This window comes from Manacus candei, unplaced genomic scaffold (genome assembly GCF_025592945.1).
Source record: "Manacus candei isolate 608988 ecotype Guabito, Panama unplaced genomic scaffold, ASM2559294v1 h1tg000043l, whole genome shotgun sequence".
NCBI lineage: Eukaryota > Metazoa > Chordata > Aves > Passeriformes > Pipridae > Manacus > Manacus candei.
This window is the reverse complement of record NW_026138091.1, coordinates 4119098-4132696: the sequence shown is the minus strand read 5'-3', so window position 1 is coordinate 4132696 and position 13599 is coordinate 4119098. Positions and strand designations below refer to the sequence as shown.

Genomic DNA, 13599 nt, shown 5'->3' with positions numbered 1-13599 from the left:
GCTTAGACTTAAGGAAATATTTTACAAATGTTTGCATGTCTCACTGACACACTTCTGAGTACACATATCTAGCATCCCAGTGTAGTTGAAAGAGCTCACTAAAACCCAAAATTATTATTTCTTTTTTTGATGCATGTACTATACTGGGCTGAGGCCAGTCGTGTGAGGTTCAACAAGGCCAAGTGCCAGGTTGGGTTGCAACAACCCCATGCAGAGCTACAGGCTGGGGGAAGAGTGACTGGAAAGATGCCTGGCGGAAAAGGACCTGGGGGTGCTGTTCAACAGCATCTGAACGAGCCAGCAGTGTAGCCAGTGGCCAAGAAGGCCAGTGGCATCCTGGCCTGTATCAGAAATAGTGTAGCCAGCAGGACCAGGGCAGTAATTATCCTTCTGTACTTGTGAGGCCATACCTTGAGTCGTGTGTCCAGTTTTGGGCCTCTCACTACAAGAAGGACATTGAGGTGCTGGAACATGTCCAGAGAAGGGCAGTGGAGTTAGTGAAGGGTTTAGAGAGAAGGGTTTAGGAGCAGCTGAGGGAGCTGGGGTTGTTTAGCCTGGAAAAAAGGAGGCTTAGGGAGACCTTACCACTCTCTACAGCTACCTGGAAGGAGGTTGCACTGAGTTGGGAGTTGGTCTCTTTTCCCAGATAACAAGTGACAGGATGAGAGGAAATGACCTCAGGTTGCACCAGAGGAGGTTCAGATTGAATATTAGGAAAAATTTCTTCACTGAAAGGGTGGTCAGATATTGGAGTAGACTCTTCAGGGAAGTGGTGGAATCACCATTGCAGGAAGTGTTCCAAAGATGGGTGGATGTTGCACTTGGGGACAAGGTTTAGTGGCAAATATGGCAGTGCTGGGTTACCAGTTGAACTTGATGATTGTAGAGTTCTTTTCCAGCCTTAATAATTCTATGATGATACTGCATGCTACAAAGTGCCATTTATCAATTTTGCCTACACAGCTCCAAATTTCTTAGAATTTAGTCAGTGCATTTCTCTGCAGTGGAGCTGGTGCCTGTGCATAAATGCATTGCATGTGTTTTTTCATTTTGATTTTTTTTCCCATTTCAAGTCAGTATTTTCAATTTCTACAGTCCCTGGAAGTTAAGAAACTTTCTGTTCTACCTACAAACACCTACTGTGTTGCAATTTTCTTGTCACAGAAGCATTCAACTAATTCTAATCCTACTCTAGGTTTTATTTGCAACAGGCTTAAGCACTCATTCTCAAGGGAAAGAACATACTAATTTCATGATCTTTTTCATTTTACCACACTTCTTCAGGTTTTTCATTTTTCTCCTTTGAGATTTCTACCTACGTTGTTTAAAGAAGATGAAACACACAATTTTTTTCTCCCTTTATAGAAGGCACGTCCTGTCAGGAAGCATTCAAAACTGGATTTTGGAAGGTTTTTCATTATAAGGCTAGTATAGGGCCTGCAGAAGGCTGTGGGGACAGAAGTATTAAATCTGCTTTGTGACCATATAATTGTGATTATAATTCTCCTTTACTTTTGTCCCATTCCTGTCATTAAGCTATTACCAATCTTACAAATGTGTAGGTGCTAGTGTTTGTTCCCCTTTCTGCCCACAGTGGCATTTGTTTAGCTGGATGCTCATGACATCCACCCAGCACACTGAGCTGCTGCCTGCTGGGACAGTGTTGCTTGATAGAGAAGCTCTCTAGGCTGCCCAGGTAAGTCCTGAGTTTAGGCAGCTTTCAGATGTAAATCGAGACAGTTTTTTGTTTGTATATTTGTTTTCAGCTGATTGATTTATTAGGGTTTTTTTCAATCTAATGCTTGCAGTGAAGTTAGTGCTAGCATTTAGTGCAGTGAGAAATGTCAAGTGGATACCTGTGCATGAGGACAGGCTGTGTGTGCTCCTAGGCTCTTTCAGTATGTTGGATAGTTCTCCATTTACCCATGATAGTAGCAGTAGTGCCATGCATTTCACACCTGCTCACTTGCTGGAAATATCTTCCTCCCTTCTTCCTCTCAGCTTAGTGCTGGAAAGGTCATGCAGTTGGCATACTAAGGTGTAGTTGGTCTTCTGCTTCAAAATGTGATTTTTTTTCACCCTGAAACTAGTGAGAAACATCGTTTCACAAAATCGCATAAAGTAATCCTACATATTCCCAGAAAAAAAACCCCAAAACAACAGATAAAAGAAAGGAAAAATCTTTTCCTTCTTTGGATTTTGAAGGCTTAAGAACCATTTTGCAGGCACATTACAAAAATAAAATAACTAGAGATTATTTAGGGGCCAGATCTTGTACTTCAGCAGAGTTACTCAGATGTACTCCTTTATTTCACTGCTCTTTCCAAACCTTTAAAAGATTTCAAACTTGTCCTTTTATTGCAAGCAGAGAGAAAACAGGAGGCTTAAAATATTCTTAGCCAGGACCACAATAACTGGCAGACCAGTGCTTAGGGCAGTTACCTAACGTGTCAAGATCTCATTCATAGTCAGGTTTCCTGCAGTGGTTATCCTTAACCCCAGGGATGTGCCATATGTGCTGGTATGTACAGTCAGGATGTGTCTGGGTATGTGTGTAGAGACATGCTTGGCATTCTGCTGCAGCACAGCCTAAGCCATACAGAGGAAAGGCAAATCAGCTCAGGGAGGACTCTGTGCTGCTACAGCTGAGCTGTTTCTGCTACCCCTGCTGTGGAGCCTAGAGTTATAGGTGTCTTGACACTGCACTGCAGTCTCATCACACTCACCTCTGTGGTCTAGTGTCTCTTTACTTATTTATGCAAAATGACCAGCTCTGTTATAAAGGCTGCTTCCTTGGGGATAAACACCTGTCAGTGTCTTCCGGGTAAGTGACCTTCCTAATCACTTACTGAAGCTTGATGTGTTTCTACCTTTCATTTTCCAGCGTAAAAAAAACCCTAACCACACTTGTTTCCTTAAAAAAATTAACAAAGATATTTGACTGCAAGGAATTGTCTCCGTAAAAGGTTGTTGAGTTGAAAAGCCCAGATCAGCGTTTTCTTTATGAATTGTGACTGTTCTATAGTGGTAGATGCTCTGCTTTGTTTGAACATAAAGTGGCATCTGTAATGGAGAGAGAAAGAGAAAAACACTAAGAAGTGAGGTTGGAGGAGCAGATATTTGCTGGAGCTGGGTGTTAAAGGGGAAGACATGTTAATAGAGCAGAGGAGTGAAGATCAGCTGTATGAAATAAATGGACCAAAAAACCCATAAACCCCCATATTTCTCCCTCCTTCACTTAGCTTCTATCCTAAAGATAGTGAAAATGCATTAATCTTCCTAATTAGTCCTTTGAGACTGATTAGGGATTGGAAAAGTGTTGAGAAAATTAAATGTGGAGGAAACATATGATGTTTAAGACGGAATTTATTATATGAATTGATAGCTCATGCCCATGGCAAAATGGAAAGACCCTATTTTAATAAGGAGAAATAAAAATTCAGATTCGGTTAGCTTGTAGAGTCATCTTAGCCACGAGGAAGCTGGCTATGCAGGCTGACTTTTTCTGTGATTTATTGAAATGTTTGAGTGCAAGGTGGGTCCTGCTTGTTGAAATATGAGGGTAAGAAAAATGAGGTTTGCAGGGCTGAGGGAAAAAGGCGTAGATCCTCCCTCAAGTCTGGCTGCCTTGATTCTCTTGATAAAGAAAGCAGTATGATAAGCTGGAAGTAAGATCAGCTCTCCTATGCATAAATCCTATTAAGGAATTAATGCTCAGTGAACCTTACTTTATGAATTAATTGAAACTTACTAATTAATTGAACTTACTAATGAATTAATTGAAACAATAACTAAGTTACAAACCTTTTAGTGAGCAGTGGACAAGCTTCAAATCCTTGATTGTGTTTATACCTTTCTCGTGACAATAGAAACATGAGTTTTTCCACTGGTGCATGTGTGTCTTCTTGATGGGCCAGTGCTGACCCATACCGCAGTATCCATCGTAGAGGTCAGACCTAAGGAAAAGGGATGAGGCTGGGTATTCTGGCACACCAAGTGGATGGAGTAGCAACCTACTTGTGCTTGTCGTGTGAAGTACAATTTAGAATAGTTGTGCTACGCTTTCCATGAGCTGGCAGGCAGTTTAAGGCTGATGAAGTGTTAAGGGGGAAGACAGATACTAGACCTGTAGGACTGACTCCCACTGCAGGATGGGCACGAACCCAGTGCAGCTTCTGTGGATGAGAAATACTTCACTAAATGTGTTGCAATTCTTGTCACATCTGCAAGAGTGGCTGACAGGACACTAGTGAATGTATTGGGTATTCAGTGAGACCTTAACAAGTATAAGTACCTCATACAAAGTAGCCTTTGACTGACAGATAACTGCCATGGATGAAAATCCTTTGATATAGCAAAAGGCAGGGGGATTAAATGGTAAGTTTTTTGTAAAGATGAGGGGACAACCACAATGAATGTAGGGCAGGTGATCCTCTCGTGTGCATGAAGGGACTGCATATCACCAATCAAATGTGACATGAGGGCTCGTTCCTTGTTACCTTGTACAGTGGAGGCAGGATTATGAACTGGGCAACAACCTCTAGCCAAATCCCAGCACTGCAGTTCTTCTGCTGCAGTGGGGTTCCCCGTGCCCAGTATACCTGTTCAGCTGCTGTCTGGGATACTGTGGAAGCTGCAGTACTGGGCTGGAAGTGCCCACCTGTCCAGCCCTGGCATGGGGATGGGACATAAGAACTGATGAAAGGGAGGAGGATCATATGAATCCCTTTGCCAGTCTGTACATCATCGTTACAGTGCAGCAAAAGAAGATACCTGAGGAGAAGGCAGATGGCAGAGATTACATATCATAGATTGCGAATATTAAATCTAGAGAAAGATTATAACATTCTAGGGGGAATTAATGACATGAGATGATGCCCCATGACCATGACATGGAAAATTCCTTACAGCTAAATACAAGGCAGTGCAAATTGGAAGGAACTCTTTGCACTGTTCACACTATCAGTCAGTTTTGAATTAGCTGTAACTACTCAAGGCAAATCTTGAATGTCAGAAACAGTTTAGCAGGTACCCTGGAAGGCTCCTGCTTTGCAATTTCTGTACATCTTTGTAAATGGGAGAGGGCAGAGGAACAGGGCAGAATTAAAAAAAAAAAGGAGAGATGTATTTACAGACTTAATTTCAACTAGGCAGGTGAAACTGGCTCTGAGGTGAGCTTCCTGATGATGAATTTGGGATTCCAAACATATCTTCACATGTAAGCAACAGTCTAAACAATGAATATATATTTTTAAATTGGATCTATACATTTCTAAGCATCTATGTAATTGCCTAATCTTCACAAAATGCTAGGTAATGATGCTGTGTGAATATTGTGTATTTTAAAGAATGTATAGAGCATGCAGTCTGCTGTCTTACTGAAACTACACATTAGATTGAATCAGGATCTTCAGCTGTCCACTTGCAAAGGCATCTTTGGCAATAAGTGGAGAAATACTAGCATGATATAGGAATATGGCATATAAGAAATGCATCTTTCTACTATGATATGTACAAAGATTAAGAAACAATGTGATTGTTTAAAAAGAAATACAGTTCTTAAGAAAATGATAGAATATGTACATCATAACATCAAGAAATAAATCTGAGAAAAAAGCATCTAGTTGTCAATTTAAAATAGTTTAAATAGTTTTAGTAGTCTCTGTTTGCCTTATTTAAATAATACTTTTTGCAGAAATGTTGCTCTCCATAATCTGTCTAGAACCTAGTTGTATTCAGATGTATTTTGTATTTAATTTTTTTTTACAGTGGTCAACCCATTCCTAGAGTGGAGTACACAGCTGAAGAAGTTAAAACGTGGGGGGTGGTATTTAGGGAACTCAGTAAACTCTATCCCACCCATGCCTGTCGTGAATATTTAAAAAACTTTCCTCTGCTGACCAAGTACTGTGGATACAGAGAGGATAATGTGCCTCAGTTGGAAGATGTTTCTATTTTTCTTAAAGGTAAGATTCATATTTGGTTTATCAGTAGATATAGTTCAATGAAAACACTCTTTTTTCTTAGTATGGAATGCAAAGCACATTAAATGAAAAGATTCTCAGCATTGTCAGTGGTCTTTGGTTTAGCCTGAAATATTCTGGTTTTGATGTTCTCCATGGCAGGGAGTTTTTTTAGTCAAGACAGTTTTATGTATGTATTGCATGTATGAAATTGAGAGAAGTTAAACAGCTGAACATGTAAAGCATGATGTGAGGCCACACCTGGAGTACTGTGTCCAGTTCTGGGCCCCTCAGTTCAGGAAGGATATTGAGGTGCTGGAGCAGGTCCAGAGAAGAGCAACAAGGCTGGTGAAGGGACTCAAGCACAAGTCCTATGAGGAGAGGCTGAGGGAGCTGAGGTTGTTCAGCCTGGAGAAGAGGAGGCTCAGGGGAGACCTCATCACTCTCTACAACTCCCTGAAAGGAGGTTGTAGCCAGGTGGGGGTTGGTCTCTTCTCCCAGGCAGCTATCAGCAAGACAAGAGGGCATGGTCTTAAGCTGTGCCAGGGGAGGTTTAGGTTAGATATTAGGAAGAAATTCTTTACAGAGAGAATAACAGACATTGGAATGGGCTGCCTAGGTAAGTGGTGGATTCTCTGTCCCTGGAGGTTTTTAAGCTGAGACTGGATGTGGCACTTAGTGCCATGGTCTGGTAACCACGGTGGTATTGGATCAAGGGTCGGACTTGATGATCTCGGAGGTCTTTTCCAACCTGGTTGATTCTATGATTTTGTGATTATCTTGCATGGGGAGAAAAGCCCTTCAGTATAATGAAAAGAAAGAGCTGAGTTAGCTGTGTTCTCTCATTGCCACAGATTGGGAGTTCTCATAAGTGCAGTGGGCATCCCCCAAATATCCAGGAAAGTAAAAGAGGGAATCACATGCAAAGATAACTGAATTTAAAGAGGGAAGCAGGTTTGGCATATTGTTTTACAGCCTGATGAATATGAAGCTTTCCTGAGTGCTTAAGACCTCATGAAGCTAGTTGTTATATTTGTATGATGAAAAAAATATATCACTTTAGATGATCTGATACTTCTCTTTCATATTAATTTTTTAAGGATCAGTATATTACATATTTAAGTTTGAAAATAGTGTTATTTTTCATCTGTAGTGGAAATGTATCCCATATGGAAGATGTGGCAGACACAAACTTGTTGGGTTTAGCTGTAGAGAAAAAGCCACCAAAGAGTTAATTTAAGATTTTAATTTCTTCTCAAAGGTCCCCCCAGATACATATATTTGTTCCTTAATCCTCTTGCTCAGGAACTAAAATATTATAGAGATGAGTGTTTGAAAAAAAAATTATGTGCTGTTAAGAGAATAATTAGCAGAGCATTTTGTCCCAAATATATGTGGAAAATCCTTAGCTAAAAGAAATAATGAAATTTGTAATGACAGGGTAACTTTCCTCAGTCCGTGCTTCATCCATAAATCTTTTTTGTGAACATCTGCATTTACTAATAGCTGATTCATCATTCTTTGAATTTGACTGTGTCTTTCTGGGTCTGTCATATATTGTATTATGGTCTCTAAGGAATGATGCTAAATTCTTTTTCCCTAGCTAGAAATTCAAGATCTCACACTTCTTTCAGAACTATGTTTTCAGACTACATATAGCAGTAGTAGTATCTGTTGCAGAAAAACTTGAAACATTCTCCTGTAAAAACTTTGAAAGAGTGAAGAATTAATTTTTGAGAGAAACAGGCTTTTTAAAGTCACTGAATCTGAAGCTGTTCTCTGTGACTAATCTGTCAAAGGAACACTATTAAATGTTTAAATGAGGACCTCAACTATAAAAACCAGTATTTTATTGTCACAAGCAATATTTTATCTGTAAAAATAATGACAAATTTGTTATAATCCTATTCTGTTAGTTTTTAACATATTTTACAGAGACCATCTTCTGATATGGAAACTTCTCTCCCATTTGGTACTAGATATAAAAATATTAAGAACATCACTTATGGCACCCTAGCATTTTTTTTCCAGACAGGGGTATTCAAACCAACTTTGAAATATCTTAAGCTGTTTTCATTATACATATGCTAGCAATGCAAAATGCTTCTTGTGCATAATAATTGAAAATGATATGCAGTGATCTTCAGCCAAGATTCTTCATGTCATGCTTCTGGTAGAATAATTAACAACAGATCTGTCACCAGAAACTGATATAGTGATATATGTATAATGTGGTCTTTTATTATGTCCTTCACTTCAGAAAGGTCTGGCTTCACAGTGAGACCAGTTGCTGGATACCTGTCTCCCCGGGATTTTTTAGCTGGCTTAGCATATAGAGTTTTTCACTGTACTCAGTATATACGACATGGCTCGGATCCTCTCTACACACCGGAACCGTAAGTTGCTGCATTTGCTTTAGTACTGAAAAAATACACTCACTAGATTCTTAAAAGACCCAACTGAATTTGCCAAGATTGAAAAGAGGAACCTTCCTACAAATGTGAAAATCTTCTTACACCATGATGGCATTGATGAAGGATTTGATGACAAAATACTTTATGTTGGTGAGCCAAAATTGAATTCAAAGACTTTTTTGGTGACTTTTTACAATGATCTTGAATAACTGGGTTATATTGTGGTGTGTCAAAAATCCTATTTGGATTATATTTCAGGGGAAAATAGAATTTTCAATTGGAAATTTTGAGAAAAATGTATAAAGTTTTATTTTCTCTTGGACAACTAGAAAGAAGTTGTGAAAAAAAGCCCTGAATCTCCTGAAAAAACATTGGTTTTAGAATTATAATTTGGACTTCCGTGTTCCCATTTTTCTCTTTTTGGACCAGGCTTCACAGCTGAACTTTGTTTCTCTCCTGTAACAAAATGCAAGCAAGTCATGAGGCACTGGTCTCTCACCAAGAGAGAATATTAGATATGAAACCTGTTACAGGGAACATGATAGAAATAAGAAACGTTTTAATTACAGCTTTCATGGGACAGCAGTGCAGCTTTTCCAAAACAGAATATTGCGAGTTTGTATGAAATATTTTGGCATAGGATCTTTTGATGAAAAGTGGGGAAGAAGATCAAAGTGACTATAGTTCTTGTCTTGTGTGTTCTGTGCACTAATAACAGAACAATACATGTCAGTTAGATAATATGGAGGTAGTTTTACCAAAGGCATCTGCTGATCTGGTAACCACAGGACTGACATTTTTGCAGTGAATCAGTCATTAGGCAGTTAGCATGAAATTGTAGCTGTGGTTTAAACAGCTTGGACTACCTGAGTGTATTTGATTTTTTTTTGCCCAAATTTACACAAAGGATTTATACATATATATTCAGCTCCAATTCTGTAAATATTTGGACTCATGCCTAACTTGGATTTGATGAATTGACAGCCAAAACCACGGAGTAATATTTTTGTATATAAAAGGTTTCACGGAACTGCATATTAAGCTGTATCTAAAAATGTGCTAGTATTATTCTGGCAGGAGTCACCAGGTGGTGCTGTTAGACACTTATCTACCTTTGTCGTCAGCATCTGAACTGGGCAAAGTATTTGCTGAAATGCTCTGAGGCTAGTTTTGTATACGTGTTTCTTTTGGGGAGGAGATGGTGATCCCTGAAGGAATTCATTCACTTCTATAACCTTTGTAATTAAGCTTTAATCTCTTAATTTTGTAGCCAAATTGCTACAACATAAAATCCTGAAAGAAGGGCTTGGATATGTGATGCTGAACCTCTTCCAGTCCATCTAAAAATATCTGTAGATATTTCGAAAAAATAAATGATACTTAGGAAGTACCAGGTTTTGCACCAATGATTTCTTCTCCTGTGGGAAGCCAGTTTCAGACTGCAGCATGTACCAATGTTCAGTAAAAGGATAATGACATTTATTAGCTTAGTACAAACTAGAAGAATGTTTTCATCTACTGATAGGAGATTTAGGTGCATAACTTCAACAGAATGAAAGGAAGAAATATTTTCCAAGAAGCAATTAAGCGTGTCTGTGCCTTTGCTGATGTTCTCTGGTTCATTGATTTGTGCATTTGAGAGCTCTGTAGTTTTCAGGATGCTGCTTACATTCAGAATTATGCAGTGGATCACAGCTGATCCCCAGTAGTAATGGCAGCTACTTTTTTTTTGTAACCTTTCTGGTCTAGATGTCTGGGAAGTCTGAACAATAGTTCAGTTAGAATGAAGATTTTTATTCCTTATTTGGGCTGAACTTAAAAATCCAGGTTATGGTCTTAACAGTGCTAAATATGACTAACAGAGGAATTAAGCTGTCATTTTCTAATGATGTTATACTCTCTTCTTCTAGACTTACTTGTTCACATTAGTTAAGTAAAGTAGACTAACTATCAGGAACTCCATAGGGAAAATTTGAAAATCCCTTTTAAAATGTTTAGGTTTTTTTGATAGCATAGAGCAAATAGTAAGTGTTACCAGAAATGTACAGTGAAATCCTGGCTGTTTTTTTAAATCAATGGCAAAACTAAATTGATTTGAGTGGGGACAGCTCTTCGTCTTCTGCAGTAGCTGCTATGCCCTGAGATCTGCTGGTTGATATATGGGGTCATAATGAGGTTTGCTGCAGGTCCCTGGCTGGTGAATATTGCATTTCAATGATATAAACCTGGTGAAAAGACTCCCTTTGACTTCAGCGGGCTTTCCATCAGATTTAACACCCAGGCTATAGATAAAAATGGGAGAGTTCATTTGGTTTGATCTGTATCACTACTGTATGCATTTTAAAACATTCCTTCCTGATTTTCATTATGTTTCTGCTACATTCACAAGGCTATGTAGATTTCCTCTGCTCAGCTAATTTACTCCAAGAAAAATCTTTTGCTGTAAAAAGTGCATTACAAAAGTCTTATTTTCTCAGAGCAATGTGTGTGAATAAATTAAAGGAACTTAATTATTTTCTGAATAAAACAAAACAAAAGAATCAAGCTTTGGTAGTTAGGCAAAGAATTATGTTGTTTAGACTATCTATAAAGGACCAGAGTGGCAGGAAGTCTAAGAGTCTCTAATGACAATCCCAAATGCTGGTTCGTGTTTCTGTCTGAAAGACTTTCTGGGTTTGTTTTTTTTTGTTCATGCTCTTTTTACTTCAGGCTCTCCTCTTTATAACTGCACAAGCAAAATACCACTTTGCCTAGTTTTAATGGAAGAATATATGAGCTAAAAGCATGAGAGAAATATCTTCTGCCTCCTCATTCTCTTCCTCTTGCCAAGAGAGACAAATTAATAGGATTAGGCTTTGTCTGTTCTCATTTTGTCCGCAAAGGTGGATGCAACAAAGACCATGTGTCCCAGGGCAGAACTGGGAATAACACATCTTTGCTTATCTGTTTCTGGGAGTTGCGGCTTCAGCACAGGAAAACAGAGATGTAGACACTTGCTCAGGTATCAGTAGCAGTACTGCTGCTGCAGAAGCCTGCCTGCAGACAACCACGCTTACCTGAAGCCAGGAACTTGAAGCCGGTCCCACTGGATCGTCTTTGCCTTTGTTGTTTGAACTACTGATACAAAGCTAAATATATCTGGACTGATACAGTGTAGCATGGGTGCTCAGCAATTACTGTCGATTCTTCAGTGACAGCAAGAATTGGAGTTGGAGCTCTGGGCTTCCAGAGAATGGGCTTTTTGGCCCATTTCTGTGTTGAAAGATGATGGTTGGAGAAGTCATGTTCCTCCAGTAAACTGAGGTTTACTTGGTACTGAGAATTCTTGGGACGTATCTGTCAGACTTCAAACTACATTTTCCAGCGGTCCTTTGTATTGTTAGTAAGCTAAGTCTTGCAGGAGATGATAGAAGAAATCGTTGTGACTGGAACTAAATTAATTAAAAAAGGGTCATTAACCTTTAATGATTATCTGCTCAGGTGATGCAAACCACCTTGGGAACAAAGAAATGGATACCAGCGGAGCTAACCAATTTTTCAAGTCTGAGGTTCAGTGAGAAAGGGACTCCTGTCTAAGCTGTGGATCTCATTGAATGAATTACTCATATATGACGTTGGCTCAAACTTGTCACACACAACTTCAGGCAGATGCTTGTCTCACCGAAAAGTGTGACTATAACATGAGCAAATGATGCTACACATCTGTCAGTGAGGCCATTTGGACTCATAAGGAAGCTTGTATGTGACCCTCCAGCACTGGAACTATATTTGATAAACTTTGGGTGAGGCAGACTAGGAATACCAAAAATTTTAATCTTCATTTGCATATTTAGAAACTATGTCTACTGCTCTCTACTTACACATAGTTGGTGCAGACTTTTTGGTGAAGATACCGAGTAAGATGATTTTAAATTACGTAGAGGTTGTTTTTCTGTTCATTATTTAACTGAAGTGTCAGGTTCTGTGACTTTTCAAACAAAAATAGTTTATAAAACACAAATTGGATGATTTTGGGTAGAAGGCAGAAAACTTGATGTTTTCTCCTTGCCTTTAAAATGCTTGTTTACAGCTTAGGATAAAAAAAAAAAAGAGAAATGTCTTTGAAGAGACAAAAGCAAAGGAAATGTCAGATTGGATTTTTAAAGTGAACTTTACTATCAAGTCCATTATTTCTTGTGAACAAAACACCAAAACTTTCAGAATTGTTTGAGAGCTTTTGTAGATGATGCATGTGCACTTTTGTTAGGAGTTTTTTGTGCACTTATGTCTGCACTTTGTCATGACTAATAATGCACGTACAGATGTGAACAGCTGTTCTTTCTGAAATGATTTGGGTTTCCTGCTTTTTCTTAAATCCATTTGCTGAGAAGTGGACTGCATAACAAAAGTACACAGTAATTGCAGTAGGATCTCATGACTAAATGAGAAACTAAGCACACAGAAACCTCTGTGAATATTGCTCCAAATTTCTAGGGCCAAGTGGCAAAATGTTGGTGTAGAGATCTACCCAGGTATGGAAAGGGGAATGGAGAAGAGGAAGAGGGAATATGTTGGATTTTGAACTTGATTCGTATGGAAAGAAATGCTGAAAATTATACTTAAACACCTGGCTTTCTTGCCTTTGGGCAGTTCAGTCTTCATGTCACTAAGTCTACAAGTCAGTAGTGCTCAGGCTCTCCCACTCAATGTGGAAATGATGAGAAAATCACAGAACAGGTAGGGTTAAATGACATATAACTTATTTAACAGAAGCAAATGTGTGTGTTTCTACATACATGCAGAAACCATTCACAGGGAAGAACTACTACACTAAAAACCGTGTTTCATTTTAAGACTTTTAAAGTAGGAGTCAGACCCATGTAAAATGGCTTATGTTAAATTAATTATGGAATTATTATGGTATTAATTTCTGTAATGACATTCTTTTCATTTCCATTTCCTTAGGGATACGTGCCATGAACTCTTGGGACATGTGCCTCTACTTGCTGATCCCAAGTTTGCACAGTTTTCACAAGAGATAGGACTTGCTTCACTGGGAGCATCCGATGAAGATGTTCAGAAATTAGCCACTGTGAGTCAAAATCTTTTTGTGGCATGCTCTTTCATCTGTCCTCCTCTTTGGTTGATGAAGTGATGGGCATTGTCTTATTAGAGCTGACTACATTTTCAGGTTCCAGGTGACTATGACATGACAATCACAGAGCTTTAGGTGTTTTTCCATT

General features: G+C 38.9%; 1 protein-coding gene across 2 annotated transcripts in view; it reads left to right on the top strand.

Annotated features, from left to right (window-relative positions):
* Positions 1-13599, top strand: part of TPH2 (tryptophan hydroxylase 2) — an 86122-nt gene that overhangs the window by 8875 nt on the left and 63648 nt on the right. For both annotated transcript variants that reach the window (XM_051795959.1, XM_051795958.1), the window contains exons 6-8: positions 5770-5966; positions 8224-8359; positions 13322-13448. In XM_051795959.1, the coding sequence (XP_051651919.1) occupies positions 5770-5966; positions 8224-8359; positions 13322-13448 (460 nt within the window). The remainder of the gene's footprint in view (positions 1-5769; positions 5967-8223; positions 8360-13321; positions 13449-13599) is intronic.